Genomic DNA, 18,023 nt, shown 5'->3' with positions numbered 1-18,023 from the left:
CTTTCATTAAATAGGATATTTAAAAACTGAGTAGTAAAAATTTAAAATGCATAATCCCCAAGGACAGTAAGTGAGAAGGTATGGAATAGGGTTTTTACTCCTGATGCCAAAAAGTACCTATTTTGAGGGAACCTAGAACTCAGAAAGCAGAATTTCCTAAGAAGCACTAAAAGCTGTTTAACAATGTACAGAGAGGTAAATGGCTGGGGTTTGCTATAGTAAATATTTTACTATATATTGAATCTTGAAGCTTTCTGAACTACTAAATGTGGTCTCCTGCTGCACATAAAATACCTGCTCACAACTCGATAATATATTCAAGTCTATTTCAGTCATGACAGTTTAACTAAACCCATTCTAAATAAATCATCCTCATTCTCTAGTTTTAGTTTAAATCACAGACTATCTTTTTGCTGATCATATACAAGGATTCAAGATCCATAAATGGCCCTGAAAATAAATCTGTACCTTTTCTTCTTGACTTGGTTTCTAAGTTTGACTCTTATCCCAGTGTATTCTTTGAAAATTAAAATATATGCACACTGCAAGAGGGAGTATACTATTGATTAAGTATTAAAAATGAGATTTGTAGAAGATGATTAATTAATGAAATTCTCATCTTTTGTAATACAAAGTATTTGAGCCGGCGCTGCATGGGACGGCTTCATCAAATCCATAATAGAGAGGGGGAGATTAATATATATGTTTTTTTAAAAGGCGGGGTTCCCAGGGAAAATTCAGCACGGATTCTGTCGTTTGCCCGGTCCTATATAAATCCCCCCTCTCTATATTCCATCGCAGGCTGGTAAGCAACTCCGGGGTTGTGTGGGTTGCGTGTGTCCCTTTCCAACAACTCATAGCCCCCCCCCATTTCCCAAAGCATCAGCCGCCACCACCACATTGGGGTCCCTCGGACGCCGTTGTTGTCTTGAGTGACATCTTTGAAAAACATTCAGGTGCTCAGGCATGAAAATGTGCCGCTCAAACACTATACTTTTCTGCGCACACTGAAAAAAAATTAGAGGGAACATTGATGCTAGGACTTCAATTTCTAGATTTCTAATCAACAACTGAATGATACCAGACTGATGTAGGTACCTATGATCTTTTTATGTCTCTCAACCTATTTCAGAGGTTTATAAAACAAAAAACTAACTGCACATCTCAAAGTAATTTCCACTGGAATACAATCTCCTTTTTTTCAGAGAACTCATATATTGAATTTTTGGTGCTGCCTTGTTTTAAACTGGGAGAGGAGGAAGGAATGGCAAGAATGATTATCTTTCTTAGTGTGGTTGTTCCTCCTTCCAGCCAAGGCTGTCATTCTCCAGCCATTCTCCCATGTTTATGAACATCGTAATCAGATCTATTAAACACTAAGTCTTCTTTGAATAATATTGAGCAAACAGCACACATTTTTAGGTTTTCTCTTGTTGACTTCCCCTTTTTTCTTTCATATTAAGCAACATTTGAGTACTCACTATTACCAGTAGATTATTATGATCTTAAATTCATTTACCACTAGACTGCAATTATAGAAATCCTCAAATGATTGGCCCAAATGGTCATGTTCTACTGTACAACCACGCAAAAAAACTGTGTTTCAATTAATATGTTTTTAATTAATCAAACATTCCTCTTGTTTTGATATTGTCTGAATTATATTGGCTTAGCTGTTTAAAGAAATGCATAAATATTGTATATATCTGTAAACTGCTTTTGTGATTAAAAAAACAAGTTTGCTTTTAAAGGTAGTCCTTGTCAAACGACCATTCTTCTAGTGAGCGTTCAAAGTTGCAACAGTGCTTAAAAAAAGTGTGACTTACCATCAGCCTTTGCACTTGTCACAGCATTCCCACAGTGATGCGATTGTAATTCAGGCACTTAGGAACTGTTGCATATTTATAAAAGTCACAGCATCCTATAAGTCATGTTTAAGATCTTCCCAGCTGGCTTCTGACAAGTAAAGTCTGTGGGAAACAGGAAAACCACAAATTGTAGTCATGTGATGCTTCACTTAATTATTCCACCACTTTGGGCCCCTAGTGTGGTTGTAAGTCAAGAACTACCTGTACTTTTAACTCCACCTCTATCTTTTCTTAACATTGATTTGAAAGAAGTAAACAAAAAAGATTTAGTGAGAAAAAGACTGTCTGGGTTTCATTGGTTGCAGGCTCTTCCAGAGGTCCCAGCCCCTTAACAATGGGTGCACAAGACACCCTCCCTGTAGCTGCAGCTTTCACTGAAACTGTGAATGCGTACTTCAAAGGAGCCGATCCTAACAAGTAAGTGTTATGCCCTTTCTTCCCTTCCTCTTCCCATTTAGCTGGCAATTCAGGATTGGATTTATGCCACCCATTTCCTCTGGAGTAGCATTTGTTCACAATAAAGCAACAAATCTAGAGAAAATGTTTACCTTTAAAAAAAAGATTTTTATTAACAAACATGTAAAATACACACACACACACACACACACACACAAATTAGATGTACACCACATTTATACAATAGAATACGAACAGGAACTTCCTGTTCTTTATAATAGCAATCATCAATCAATACCACTCACCTTATATTATTTCCCCTTCTATTGTATTTCATTTGGACTTCACCATTCTTAACCCTCTTATTTTACTCATAACTATTATTTTTTGAGTTTTGTTATATTCCTTCATTGATTTTTGTTTCTTTCCTCCATCCACCTATACCATTTATCCCATATCTGGTAGAATTCAGATTCTTCTTTTCCCTGGATTTCTTTAGTTAGTTTGTCCATTTCGGCACAGTTCATAACCTTTCTTATTATTTCATCTTCATTTGGAATTAATTTGTTTTTCCATTTCTGGGCAAAGGCAATCCTTGCCGCCGTAATTATATGTCGTATTAAATACTGGATTTCTTTTTTGTATTTCGCAGACATAATCCCTAATTTAAAAAACTTCAGGTTTCCATTCTATTTTAACCCCTGTTATTGCCTCCAGCCAATTTTTGATCCTTTTCCCAAAAAAATTAGTCTCCTCACAGGTCCACCATAAATGGTAATATGTTCCATGTATTGATTTGCATTTCCAACATTTTGGGGAGGTATTTGTTAAGATTTTAGCTAAACTTGTTGGTGCCAGGTGCCATCTGGAAAATGTTTGCCTTCTATAGATACATGTGTTGGGGAAAAATGTAGAATGACAATGGGACATGATATATTTTTTTAAAAATGACAGTCCTTTAAATTACAGTTTCCAAGATTAATTATATTCTTCCTAATGCTACCCATTTTGTCAGAGTTCTTAATATACCCCTTAATGTCCAGGTATTAATATGCCACTTAATTCTTCAAATATCCCTTAATATCCAGGGATGACAAATTAGAATCTAATGTACTTTCTCATGACTGGAAGGAGATAATGCACTGTATTAGAGGTTTTTCTCTTTCTCCCCTACTCCCCAATGCTATCAGTCTCTGGGAAACTCGGAACAAATTTCGGAGCAAATAGAAGAGGAGACCAAGTGCCATATTTCTCCTTCTGTCTTCTGCGCTTAGAAGTACACTTAGTGAAATTCTACTATACCACATTTGCAGAATCACTAAAATCAGCACAAATACATTCTAAGGCTACTTCAGGACATATGTTATACTCATGTAATTCCAGAGGAATATAATAAATCAAAGAGTGTAGCCTCATAGATTTTTCCTTGCCATTGATGTTGCTTTCTAAAAACTGCTTTCTAAAACATTTTGACTACATTTTGTAGTCATTTTTGAAAAGATGAAAATTGTGGATATAACTCAGTTTGTAATTCTGACATATTTGAAGAACTTGCATTCTTTTGAACAATAGCTCAAATTTCTGAACACAATTTTTCATGTTTCCAAATGAATGTATGATAGATTAAGTCAATGTGGATGACTGACGTGAGAGTAGAATATGCTGAAAGCAAGAAACTAAAGTATACATATATATGTTTTGATTCAAAACTCGCTAGTTGTGCATAATTTGTGTGCTCTTTTTCTCTGCCTGCATTCTTTTGATTCTGAAGATGTATAGTAAAGATTACCGGAGAAATGGTGCTGTCATTTCCTGCGGGAATTACTAGACATTTTGCCAATAACCCCGCTCCAGCTGTTCTAACATTTCGTGTGACAAATTACAACAGATTGGAACATGTTTTGCCAAATCCTCAACTTCTTTGCTGGTAAATATCATTGTAGTAAGTTTTTTTTTTTACAGGAAGCAGTGATTTTTGCAACTTTTGTGTAAGACATGTTTATGGCTTATGTTGTTGGTTTATTAATTGATTTTTTAAATTGCACTGAAACCTTTTTTTTTCTGTTTTTTGACAAGGCTCCCAAATTAAACTGGCTCTAGTGCAATACTTAGGTTAGCTTAAATCTAGTTTTTAAAAAGCATGAACACTATTTCAATAGTCAGAAGAAAACAATCTGTTACCCCAAGAGACTGTGACATGGGTTCATCGGTCTTCTTTACACCACTAGATCACACATTGTGGTGTTTATTTCCTCTAGCCTAAAGGGAAATTCTTCAGCTGGAATTAATTATAATTTTAATACAAAACTAACAAATATTTTGTATTGATGAAAATGACATGTGTTCCTCCTGTTTTAAATTAATGCAGTAACAGCACTCATGCTGATGTCAACACAAAGGAGTTCTGGGTAAACATGCCAAATTTGATGACTCACTTGAAGAAAGTGTCTGAACAGAAACCACAAGCAACATACTATAATGTGGATATGCTTAAATACCAGGTGTGAGCGCCTTTCTGATCTTGCAGAGTCTCTAATCATAGTTTAAGCATAAACTCTTCAGGTGTTCATTATGAAACATTTCTCTCACACTCTTTTCCTGTCTGTGTCTGATGGCTCATACAGATACTAAATGTTCTTTCTGTCTTGCAAGGTATCAACGCAGGGTATTCAATCTACTCCACTGAATCTTGCAGTGAACTGGCGGTGTGAACCCACAAGCACAGATCTACGCATTGACTACAAGTATAATATAGAGGCAATGACTACACCAGTAGCTTTAAACAATGTGCAATTCCTTGTTCCTATCGATGGTGGAGTGACAAAACTACAAGCTGTGCTTCCACCTGCCATTTGGTATGAATCAGAGGTGCTCCTTGCCTCTTTCTTATTCCATCAATGTACTTTCTTGATAACTGAAATTGAGCAAAACCTTTGGAGAGCCTGAAATAGTCTTGGCAAGCTATAGCCATGAAGAGCCATATGCTGATTAAAACTTTGGCACAACTTTGTCTGAATAAGTATTTAGTATTTCAAGTGTAATGAGAAAGAGGGAACAGCATTCAGAAGAAGCCTTCTCTGTTCCTTTTAAGGGTTTATTTTTGTGTTTAAGATATTTCTTGTATTCTTATTTGTTTTTATGTGTTTTTACAATTGGAAACAGCCCAGAGTCACTAGGAGTTGTGGCATATACATTTTGTAATTATTAATAAAGGTTTCAGACTTTGTGGAAGTACAGTGCCTTTCTGCAATTTATTAGGGTAGCCATAACTTTTTTCAGGCTTCTTCACAAATGTGAGGGGGGGAAAAGGTATGACTTCAGTGAGTCAACTCCTTAAGGCAATTTTTAAACAGAAGCCTCAAAGAAGAGATATTGCTTTAATGCAATATTTTTCAAAGTGTGGTCTCAGGATCCCCAGAAGTCTTCCCCAAACTGTCTGAAGTGTCCTCAGTATCAAAATTATTTGCCAGCCAATGTTGAAACATAGTACAAATATTTAAAAATTCCATCAAATAATCTTGAGAAAGGCAATTAATGCGTCAATTTTAATTTTTAATTCAGTAAATATCAAAAAATATAACACCTATGAACAAAAGCTCTTTTAAAAGTCTCCATAATTTATAAAATTAATCCCTGCTTTAAAAAGTTCATAGCACATAACAGTGATGAGACTTCTTTCAATGGCTTTCAATGCCTCAGCAAGGATAAAAACACAGATGACAGATTGCTGAGAAATAAGAGAGGGTTTGCCAGAGTGGGAACAGAAAGGATTACCTATCTATCCATCACTTTTGTTTTCAGATTTCCCTTGGCAAATCTCACTGTAGACTTAATTTCAGGAAAGTAATGGCCAGGAAGTGGTCCATTGTTGCTATGATACTATTTGTATCACAAGTTATTGATTCAAATATATTACTGGTGTCGAACTCAATTTCATTGAGGGCTGCATCAGGATTGTGGTTGAGCTTGGGGGAGGGCTGGGAGGGCATGGCTGACTGGATGGGTGTGGCCAATTGGGTGGGCATGGCCAGCTTGATGTCACTCCCCAAACTACTGGCATGTTTCCTCTTTGCATTGGGTAGACCAGGCCGAAGCCATGCTGGCCCAATGTTTCCTCTTTACATTGTGTAGATCGAAGTGACATGGGCCAGACCCTTACATTTTCCAGGACAGCCCTGCTGGCTGGATCCAACCATATCACGGCCCGGATCTGGCCCGTAGGCCTTGTGTTTGACACCTCTGAGATATATGTACAGAATGCAAATGGATATGGAACTTCCTGAATTCTTAACAGTTTAGCATTAAGCTTAAAATACAGAAAATAAGTGTAACAAACTGATTTTACAGCATGGCATGCTAAACATTTCAAAATCAAAATACTTTAAATTTTAAAAAAGTACTTTTGACCACTTTGGAAGTTCAGTATTTTAAAATAAAAATAACTCTATTTTGAGTTTGAAACAGGGCCATTTTGAGTATAGAACAGTTTTGAAACTAGAGACTCAACAGATTAGAACAGTTTTAAGCTTGAATAATCTGCCTAGAGATAGGCGTCAAAATAATAATAATAAATAAATACATATCTCAAATTCAAAACATTTTGCATAGTCCTACTCTACCCCCTTATTCAGAAAAAAAAATTGTAACATAACATAAACAAATTGAATTAGATGGATTGATACTTAATTTTACTGTATATTCTAGAATGGAATACAGTTTTGCTGGAAATGTTCTTCAGTGTTCTCTATCTTGAGCAATTTTATTTTCATGTTTTTAGGAATACTGAACAACAAAGGATATTGTGGAGAATTCCTGATATTTCTCAAAAATCGGAAAATGGAGGTAATCATACAAGTTTATGTTCCTGGTAAAACTTTCTATCCTGTTCATCATTCTTTGATCAATCACTCATATCTTTTCAAGGTCCAGTTAGTCTAGTAGTTAAGGTATTCAATTTGAAATAGAATAGAATAGAAAGCATAGAAAACATATGATTATATACACACAGTATGATGTATGTATGTATCAAACAATACAGACAATGTTGTTATATAATTCAAAAATATATTCATATATTGAACAGTTATCTTTGTAACCTATTAAACCAAAACGGAACCCTAACTGAACAAGCCAATATTATCTGAGTCCCTAAATAGATATTAAAAATAAACTTTTTATTACTAACAGTAACAGTAATATATTTGACCCATGGACTGATTCCATGATACCAGACACTTTAGCCTGTTTCAAAGTTTTCAAACATAGCTAAGTTTACCATAGTAGTAACTTCTTTGTAAAATTTACATGTTGTAATAGTTATACTAATACAAGACTTTTAGATTCATCCAGTGTATCTGAGATAAATTGTGAATTCCAAAGATACCGTAGGTTAATTCTAAGGTTTTCAAACTTGGCATGCTGACTGTGGGATTCTGGAATTAAAGTCCAGAAGTCTTGAAGTTGCTAAATTTGGAGACCCCTGGTTTAATTGAATACCTTGCCATTTTGCAATTTAGAGTAGTTTAAATTCCTCAAGTAGTGGCTCAAATGGCTTAAAGCATGATTTGGAATAAATTGATTTAAAGCATGAATACTTTAAGTTACTCATACCTTCAAAAAAAAAGTTTACAAGATGGTTTACAAACTTCAATTATCTCAGGGCATAGGTTTGTCATGTGAAAAGACTAATATGAAATCCAAATCTAATGTTACAACCAGAATTTTACTAATGGGCTCTCTATAGTCTAGGCCAGTGATGGCGAACCTATGACACGCGTGTCAGTGCTGACACGCGTAGCCATTTGGGGTGACACGCACAGGATTTCATGCGATTCATCCTCGGCTCCTGCACGGCCGCCGAGGATGAAAGAATCTGTGCTGGAGGAATGGGGGGGGGACGTGTGATCTCCCCCGCCCACACTCACTTACTGTATCGCCGCCGCCCCTTTCTGAGCGCAGGGGCTGCTGGTAAGGAGTGCGTGCCGTGCGCACACATGTCATCAGCGCGGCGAGGGAGGACCCGCAGGAGAGGAGCGCGGGAACAGTGCGCGCCTCTCTCCAGTCAGGCCGGCACAGAGAGTCTACTCCTGGGACTGTCGGTTATGACCGCACCACAGCAGGGAACAGCGGAGTGCCAACGGGAACTGTGAGCGCCATTAGCAGCAACTATAAATTGCGCAAAATTATGTTTTTGTCGAAGTGACACACAACGCGAGTTATGCTCGATTTTTTGCCGATTTTTGACACACCACGCCAAAAAGGTTGCCCATCACTGGTCTAGGCACAAGATTGCATTGTTTTCTATATTAATGTACCTAAATGAATTTTCTGTCTGAAGGAGTGGGTTCCTTGCTTGCACGATTCCAGTTATCTGAAGGACCAAGTAAACCTTCACCACTGGTTGTGCAGTTCACCAGCGAAGGAAGCACTCTGTCCAGCTGTGATATTGAACTTGTTGGAGCTGGGTATCGTTTTTCACTTATAAAAAAGAGATTTGCAGCAGGTAAGGAAAAGCTAAATTCTGTTTTCCCTAAGGTAATATTAATGATAATTATAAGCCTATTTCATCTTGTTGTGAGAGATTCAGTAGGAAAAATGCCAAATTCAGTCTAAGCATCTGTTTTAGGCCCACAATAATAATTAATAATTGAACTGTATATCAACAACAAGAAGAATTGGGTTAGTATATGTGGTAAGTATGGTCTCAGTGTCATTTGCATCTAGTCATCAAGGTGTTAGCAGGTGCCTAGTCAAATCTACCAATTCAGCATTTCATGAACAATGATAGCCACATATTTTAGTTCATAATTCAACTGTGAAAACAAGTCAATCAAACACTGAATTGCACATTTGCAGGCAAAGAGTGCAATTTCTCTTTCTTGTTTATTTTCCCATTTGTCATCTCATGCACATCTTTTCAGTCTGTTAAGCAGATGAAGGAGACAATTAAAGAATAAAGGTATTATCAGATGGTTGGTTGATTATATGTTACAACCACATTCAGTAGTTTAATATATTAATTTTATATAATTTGCTGAAGGAGGAAGCAGGCCAATGTTCTCCAGTATAGTTCCAGTTGTATGTGAACTAGAACTTTGTCAACTTAGTTGTCAACTCATTGGCTCGAGGCTCATGAATTAATTAGGGCATCTTTCGGAAACCTAACATTAAGCACATAGGAAGGATACTATGTGGACAAATGTGAACTTAGGTTTACCTAAGGTTGACCATTTTTATCTAGTGATCTATTATCTATTTATCAGTGCTAAAATGTACCTGTAAAATGTAATATAAGTATTATTGCTTTTAGTCTTTTATGCTTCATGTGTACCTCCCTCCCTGCCCCACAGAAGATATATATGATCTGCTTTTCTAATTGCTTCTTTCTTTTTTGAAGTGTAAGATGTCCAGAAACTTCTGGAGTTGCGTAGCCTCCAAACTGTATATAAGTAAATAAATAAATCTATACTTCTACCCCTTGCACCACAAAACTGTACAATGAAGTTCATGTTTCATAATGGTCTCTTTAACTATTTAGACCTCACTTTGATTTAACTGGTAATATATTTAGTTGACAATGGTGTGTTTATAAAAATAAATCTAGGCCTTACAAATGTCATTAACTTTTCTTTTTACATGCCTTTAATCATTTTTACAGGAAAGTACCTGGCAGATAACTAACTGAAGTATATGCAAGTATGTTGAAAATCCATATAACTGAGGACCGCAGTGGTTGGATGGTTTTTATATGCTGTTGAGAGGAAACTAACTAAATCCTGTATTCAGGACATTTCTGTTGAAAGCATCAGCAATTCAACATTTCTCTCTCAGAAAATGCCATGTTGATCAGTCCTACAGTATTTACTTCTAGATGTAACATTGTTCATGTTTTAAATTGTAATTATTGTATTTGTAAATTGTACTCATTCTAGTAAGGCTGTATTTTGGCAGTTATACACTTGAGTTTTAGCATTTTATCGTTCAAGAAATGGGTGTAATTTAAACTGTGATATATATAAATTTAATAGTAGTAATGCTGAATGAGACAAGCTTTCAGAGGCAGATGCATTTTGTCAATGTATACAATTTGAACACAACGCTAACAGCTGTGAGAAAAGGAGTGCCTCAAAAAGAATATCAAAATTAGCTCACCTGCAAATTCATTGATTATTTTTTTCAGTTGATAGCATATGTCATACAAATATAGTCACATAAATAAACACATATGACTTTAAATATTTAATTGGTTTAACTTCAGAACATCTCAGAGTAAATGGTGAGGTGACTATGGTACAGATGTAGTATTTCAGCTTTAAACATTCCCATCAAGTAAGTTTAAAAAGGGGTGGGGTGGGAGAAACTTTTGGATAACTGTTAGAACCTGTGGCTGAGATAAAGCTTGTACTGAGATAGCGTTTCTTTTTGTTAGTCTAACATGAGTGAACATGAAGGTAAAGGAAGAGCACAATGGTTTAGAAATATTTCTGCTATGCAAGCTCTATGCAGACTTCCCCATCCTGGTACCTTGCAGATATGCTGGACATCAGCTGGCATGCAAGCACCAGTTTGGAAAGCCTGGCATGGAAAAAGGAAGGAAAGCACAGAAAAGGCAGCAAGGCGCACTTCCCACTATTTTCACTGCACCTGGTGCAAGGGGAAACTGACTAACAAATGACCAGCGTCGAAGAGAAAAAATCCTGTGGTGGTGGTTTTATGTTTTACCTGAGCAAGCCTCTGGTTTCATGGATGTGCTTATTTTTACAGGACAATTTGCATGCCAAAAACTGGCTCTCACAGCATTGTGTTTTTTCAGCTAGATTTTAACTTATGTGTAAGTTAAGAAGCATGTCTGAATGTGTGTGTCTTGTGGACACACATTACACAGATATCATCCATACATATCAAGATTTGTAGCCTGGCCGATCTGTATTTGAAAGCAAAAAAAAAAAAAAAAGGAAAGAAAGAAGCCATTTGAACAGCACAGAACAGGTGACAAAATAATTGCTGAATTTTTGTTTTTGTTCCTTCAACACCAGGATACTCTACTTCAAGCAGGTTTCAAGTTGCTAGTCAGTGTTACATTTCTTAGGGTCTGAAAAAGCAAAAGATTTGATTCTCCATTGCTAATGTACTAGGTGTGTATAAATGCTACACATCTATCTGTTCAAATGGTACCTGAACTGTAGCTCAATGCAGTAGGAATAAGGAATACTGTGTGAGAAGTCATTGTAAAGAGGTGCAGAGTATCTGTTCTGCTATTTTCTGTGCTTATGACTAGTATTTTTATAAACTGTGGTCTAACTAGGTTGGCATCCAACTGTCTCACTTGCATGTGAAAATAGCTGTGCTTGATAAGCAGCTATGTCTGCATTAAAACAAGCAGACAAAATTAAAGGCTCTATCTGGGCATGAATATATTTGTTTATCATCCAGTATGAAAAATATATATCTTGCAGTGATAGAAATTGAAATTCCACATACATCAAATACCTTGTTTTATTAGTTCCTTTTGGTATGAGTCTCGTATTTGAAAACTATAGAGCTAATTTTATGGAAAATATAATATACAATCAAAAAAATATGTCCCCCACTTAAGCTTCACTGGCTTCTCAATCTCACTGATAAATATGATAAAGATTGATTTTTGCTAGAGCTCGCATGGTTTGAAATGGAAAAGTTATCTTTGTGTTTATACTTTGCATTTTTATAAATCTTACCATCTTTGCTCTTTCCTCTGAAAGTGAAATTGGCCTATTGCTAGCATTTGTTATCCAATATCACAAAAGTCCTACAAAGCACATTTCTGCTTCCTTAAAGAATAGACAATTTTTCTACTCTGAAATTGTTTCGCTTTTGTTTTACAATGCATGCCAGTTACCAAGTAATTGGGTCTCTATTAGCCATTTCCGATATCTGTGCATTTCCTTAGCGCCAACAGAAATTTCATATATTCTGATTTGAACTAAAAACTTAATTTTATGCAAAGGAAATAATTTACTTGTAAGTAGTTTTTTAATGTGGAGAACTCCCTCCATTTTTCAAAAATATAACATTAAAGCTAATAATGAAAATCTTTAAACTCTTCAATTGATAAATATAAAATGAAAATTCAGTTTAAATTAAAATAATTTGCTACGTCTGTAATATAAAGATTAGCTCAGAAAGATTATTGATAAATATAAAATGAAAATTCAGTTTAAATTAAAATAATTTGCTATGTCTGAAATATAAAGCTCAGAAAGATTATATGGATTCCAAGAAAGATGTTAGAAACCACATGACTTATAGATTTTTATCTTTTATTTTTGCAATGAATTGGCATATAGGCCTTACCTTGCATCTAAAATAATAGCATCCAGTAAAAAAATAAATTCTCATCGTTTTAACAATTTAGCCACCAGTGATACATTTACTGGCATTTCTTTAGAAAGTCTTGATTTACTTCTGAAAAAAGAAAAATAGTGATTGAATCTTTAGCCAATTACACAATTCTATTTTTTTTACCAGATTTAATAGGAAAAAAACTCTTAGTGAAGCTTGATTTATATACCTGTTTAATTTCAAATTAGGCTTTTTTGTTGATGATTCCTGTTTCCTTAGTACAATTAGAATTATTAATTAAGATTATTAAAAATATGAATAATGTAATATAAGACAGATTTTTTAAAAAATTCTGCTTGTAGATTGTTTCTGAGCTTATTTATCAAAAATAAACTTCCAAGTAGAAGTTTAGCTTAGCTTAGCTTTCCTCAAGTTGGGGCCATTCAAAAGTCCATTCCACAGAATTCCTAACCAGCATGGTTTGTGGCTCTGCTTCAGGGCATCCTGAAAGTGGCTATTGTAATGTATCAGCCTTTAAAATTTGTGAAATAAATTACTAAGCAGCAGAGAGAAAGACACAGGTTAAAAGGTTAAATCATTGTTCCTTAATAACAATATAACAATGGACAAAAACATAAGTATTGCTCTTGCTTAGTGATATGATTGCTCCTTACAAACATCCTTCTCCTAGTTTTATGTGAGCAAAGCTAGCGATTAAACGGGAACATTTTATTCCTAAGGCTCCCCATTCTAGCCATTACTACAGGTAATTCTTCTAAAATAAAGGCTTACCAAGATCTATAAAACTAGGAAGGACTTTATAGAACATTTTAACCCAAATCAGGTTATAACTACAGTTTTGTGTCCAGCTTGATATTTCATAGCTGGAAACAAAATGTATTAGATGAAAGTCAGAACATTAATCAACAGGGTAAGCATACAGATATATGAATTCTGTGCTGCAGCTGAATGAATCATCTTTATAAAAATCATATTCCAGAAACTCTGCTTCATAAAAGAAAAGTAAATGAAACATCTAGCATGCCATTTAAGCAAGCTACAATGGGAAGCAATTGCCTATATTGGTGTGCAAGGATTGTCAAATGGATCGTGTTATCATTATAGCTGTAAGCAGAGCCCTATTCTGGTGCACACTTATTCACAGGAAAGTCTCATAGCAGATCTGTGATGGGGCTGTCTGCAAATATCCATAGGATCAGGCTCCATGTAGAAGAAATTATTATTTAAAAAAAACATTTCTATAAAAAAAATAGATATTTTGTTTCTTCTAAAGCCAAGCCATCATAAATTACTATATTAATTTCAAGGACTTCAGTAAAGTCAGGAAAAAGTCAAATTGGTTTTAAGCCCATTTAGAAAATGAATATCATCTATGCTGCTTAGGTAGCCAGCTAGGTTTGGTGGACTTATATTTTTATTATGAATTTAAGACAGCAATTAGAATATAAAAGGTCTTTGTTCTTCCTCCTTTTTGTTGCTCTTATTTACTAGCAGTGTCTGTTGGTTTTCCACTGAGACTGCTTAGTAAAACCTATTGATCGTGAAAGCACAAGAGGTGTTATTTTTCATGTAGCTTGTTGCAGAGCTGGATACGGATTAGGGCTGAGAAAGAATGACTGGTCCAATGATCACCCCAATTAGCTTTTGGGCCTAAGGAAGGACTAGAACCTAGATCTTTGTGTTCCTAATTCAACACCCTAACCCACAGGTGTCATACTCGATTGCATCACATGATGTATTGTGACGGTTTTTTGCCTTTGTGGAACCGGGGTGGGTGTGGCCTGCACGTGACAGATCCAGTCCGCGGGCCACCAGTTTGACATTCCTGCCCTAATCATTATACATAGTCCTGGACCACAATTGGGACCAGAATTTTTTTTGCTAAGTTAAGGTGGTTATTAAGTGAATTGTGCCTGATTTTACAATCTTCTTTGCATGGTTGTTAAGTGAATCACTGCGATAGTTTAGTGAATCAGACAGTTGATAAGCGAATCCGGCTTCCTCCATTGACTTTGCTTGGCAGAAGCTGGATGGGAAGGTCAACATGACGGTCACATCACAAGAGGACACTGCAATGATTGCACGGTGATTGCCAAGTGCTCAAATTTTGAGCATGTGACTGTGGGGAAGCTTGCAATGGTTGTAAGTGTGAAAAATGGTCATAAGTCACTTTTTTCAGTGCTGTTGCAACTTTGAACAGTCATCAAATGAATGGTTGTAAGTCAAGGACTACCTGTCTCCTCCCCTGGCTTGCTTCCTACTTCACGCTTCCACATTTTTCTCTAATTTTATTTCTTTGATTTATTGGAATGGGAGAATAGCCTTAGAAAATTGGGCGGGGGGGAGCAGGTGAGGGGAGATGCTACTCTGGGAGCAATCAGAGTAAAGGGGAAGTAATCCACCACTGAGTAATTGGCCAGAGAAAGGAAGTTAGAAAAGATCTTTCCTAAGTTATCAGAAGGTAGAAAGTGACTTCAGGAGATTTGTACTTTCAGACTTGCAAGATTCTGAGAATGTACCTTTACAATAAAATAGAATTAACTTATCATGTCACGTTTCCTGTCTGATCTACTTGGGAGGCTGATATTTATGATGTGCCTCTGTTTGAAAGATTGGATTTATTTTGAGAAGTCATTCAGACATTTTTTTTTGTTCATGGTGCCATAAAAGTCCTGCTTTCATCATCTACACGGCACTCAGATAGTGTATGTTTTAATTGCTCAAGGATAAGACATACCATACTAATTTGAAATTATGCTGTAAAGTATGTATGTGCATATATGTATGTACAGTGTGTGTATGTATGTGTATATACATATACATATACATACATACATACATACATACATACGAGAGAGAGGGAGAGAGGGAGGGAGGGAGGGAGGGAGGGAGAATGCTTAACAGGTAGTCCTGGAATTACAACTGTAATGGAGCCTGCCCATTATGCTTGTAAATTATCACGATTATAAAGTGAGTTGGTCATGTGACTGATTTTTCTACCTTTTTCTCCATGGTCATTAAATGACGCAAAGCTTTCCATGGGGCCAGTTTTGGCAAAAACTGGAAGCAACTGTTAGTTTTTCATGAAATTATTGTAAAATACTGTCATAGGTCCACAGGACACTGCAAATGACTCTAAATGGGGTCCAGATACAGAGCCCTCCTAAAGTGTGATCTTTAGGTGATTGGTCATTAGTCGAGGACTACCTGTACTATGCTTTAATATGTGTATTAGAATACATTTCAAGCATCATTTAAGAGCCATGGTAGCTCAGTGGTTAGAATGCAGTATTGCAGGCTAATTCTGCTGACTGCCAGCAATTCGATTCCCACTGGCTCAAGGTTGATTCAGTTTTCCATCCTTGCGAAGTCGGTAAAATGAGGACCCAGATTGTTGGGGGCAATAGGCTGGCTCTGTGAACTGCTTAGAGAGGGCTGTAAAGCAATATGAAGTGATATATAAGTCTAAGTGCTATTGCTATTGCTATCATCTTTGTATAGAAAAGTATGTGTGTTTCAATTGTTCCTTTACATCATGGAGGTTCACAAAATAATAGTTTTCTTTTTGCTCCTGGTGAGTAGACTAGGCTCATCTTGTTCTTGGATATGCACTCTCCCAATAGCTTGAAAATCTTGCAAGTCTGGTACTCTCCGTGTGTGATTTTCTATTATGATTCCTAGGTACAGCAGCCATCGCTAATGTTAGCTCTGAATCTGGAGAGTTATACTCCAAGGCATATGAAGGGTAAGAGAGGGATATCCTGATCCTGTGTGTCAAGATCGTTCCAAAGGATGGAAATATCTACTCTGTAACATATGAAATAAATGTACCTACTGTTGAGGGTGTGTGTATGTGTTATATGTGGGTGTAATTCTTCTGCCTGGGTTCCATCTGAGACTTAGGGGAACTACTTTTTATTGTTATGTCAACCATCACATCTACTTTATGAAGAAACTGCACATACATTTTATTTATCTTTATGAGCTATGTATTATCAAATTGATCTGGGCAGAAGACATTTCTTAGATATGACAAAATAAATGCATTAGCTGAGAAATGCATATTTTTATAATTTTCATAATTATATTTTAATAATTTTCCCTATTTTAAATTCCTAATTTAAAAATTCATCATGGTATTTTATCATGATAGCCAAAACACTTGATTACTTCAAAATCAAACTGTTCAATCATTGAGTCAAACTATTTTTGCTTCCAAATGTACAACTCTGTTCCTGGCAGATTCTGAAAGTATCGGTTGATGCAAGAGCTAATTCCAGTGATGCTAATCATCTTAAACGATTAAGAATGTGTCCCATAGAGTCAGTAAAAATGCAAACCACTCTGAACAATTTCTCTTTTTTAAGTGGCAAGAAGGATTTTCTACAGTTGAAGGTGGTACCTTTTAGATTTCAAATGTTAGGGTGTTGATTTATTAGATCCATATCCCATCTTTCATTCAGCTCAAGATGTTACACATGACATCATTCATCCCATTTTTCCTTCTAACAATCTTAAATATCAGCATCTAAATGAGAGGAGCAAAGCAAGGAATGTGCATCAAAATAACACAAAGAGCACTGCAATACAAGCCCTATTTTCTATGTTCATCACATCGCATACCCCACCAAAGATATACACCTTATACCCAGTGCCACTTTCACCATTGTGACTAGTCTGAAATCGCCTAATGGATTTTTGTAGCCAAAAGGAGTCTAGAACCTAGGTTTCCCCAATCCAATATTACACTGGCAATGATTAAAGTTGGTTATTGATTGTTTGGTGAGCATTTCAGTGCAGACCAAGCAATCTGTGGAAGTCTAAAATCTGCCTTACACACTTATTAACTTCTTAAAAATTGTATAATTGTGCTTCAGATGAATGTGCATATGAGAACTGTTACCTTCAATCTGTGAGTCTAAAAATGCATCTCAGTTGGGGACACTAACACACTAGTAATATTAGTGCATTAGAAGATACTAATTTTCTGAAGTTATGTTTTAATGGCTGATAAACTGTAGGCATGCATGTATTTTGGATTAAAGGCTCAGAAAAACTAAATATTAAATTTCAGTCATGTTGAACTGTTGTATACTTTATATTAAAAAAACATTATTTACCGGCATGCAGTTTAGCATTTGCAGATCCTGGGTTTTACTTCTAAAAGATACAGTATTTGAGTCCTGAAATAGATTCCATGGTGTTTTATCAGATATCATACTGTATCATTTTATATTTTAAAAACCTGTGTACAAACTGTTTATAGATATTTGTGGACACAAAATACACATGTATATTTTTAAACATTAAAGTTTAAGTCTGGACATCTCAGATTTTGTGTGAAATGAAATACACTATCCTTATAGTCTAGTTGGCTGTTTACTGCTTAGTTTATGATGAAACATTGCTGCCAATATG

General features: G+C 35.8%; 1 protein-coding gene across 16 annotated transcripts in view; it reads left to right on the top strand.

Annotated features, from left to right (window-relative positions):
- SGIP1 (SH3GL interacting endocytic adaptor 1) overlaps positions 1-16,444 on the top strand; it is a 142,133-nt gene extending 125,689 nt beyond the window's left edge. For 15 of the 16 annotated variants that reach the window (XM_087719506.1, XM_087719505.1, XM_087719503.1 and 12 more), the window contains 7 exons: positions 2,174-2,285; positions 4,036-4,191; positions 4,633-4,765; positions 4,917-5,119; positions 7,042-7,106; positions 8,602-8,766; positions 9,922-10,852. In XM_087719506.1, the coding sequence (XP_087575632.1) occupies positions 2,174-2,285; positions 4,036-4,191; positions 4,633-4,765; positions 4,917-5,119; positions 7,042-7,106; positions 8,602-8,766; positions 9,922-9,944 (857 nt within the window). In that variant the 3' untranslated portion in view covers positions 9,945-10,852. Of the gene's footprint in view, positions 1-2,173; positions 2,286-4,035; positions 4,192-4,632; positions 4,766-4,916; positions 5,120-7,041; positions 7,107-8,601; positions 8,767-9,921; positions 10,853-16,286 lie in introns of those variants that run through there. The other variant, XM_087719504.1, reaches the window with a different exon arrangement.
- The last annotated feature ends 1,579 nt before the right edge of the window (positions 16,445-18,023 follow it).

The sequence above is a fragment of the Thamnophis sirtalis genome, unplaced genomic scaffold, assembly GCF_051295495.1.
Source record: "Thamnophis sirtalis isolate CommonGarterSnake01/CBP01778 unplaced genomic scaffold, rThaSir2_p1.2 scaffold_7, whole genome shotgun sequence".
Classification (NCBI taxonomy): domain Eukaryota; kingdom Metazoa; phylum Chordata; class Lepidosauria; order Squamata; family Natricidae; genus Thamnophis; species Thamnophis sirtalis.
This window is presented reverse-complemented; position numbering and strand designations above follow the sequence as displayed.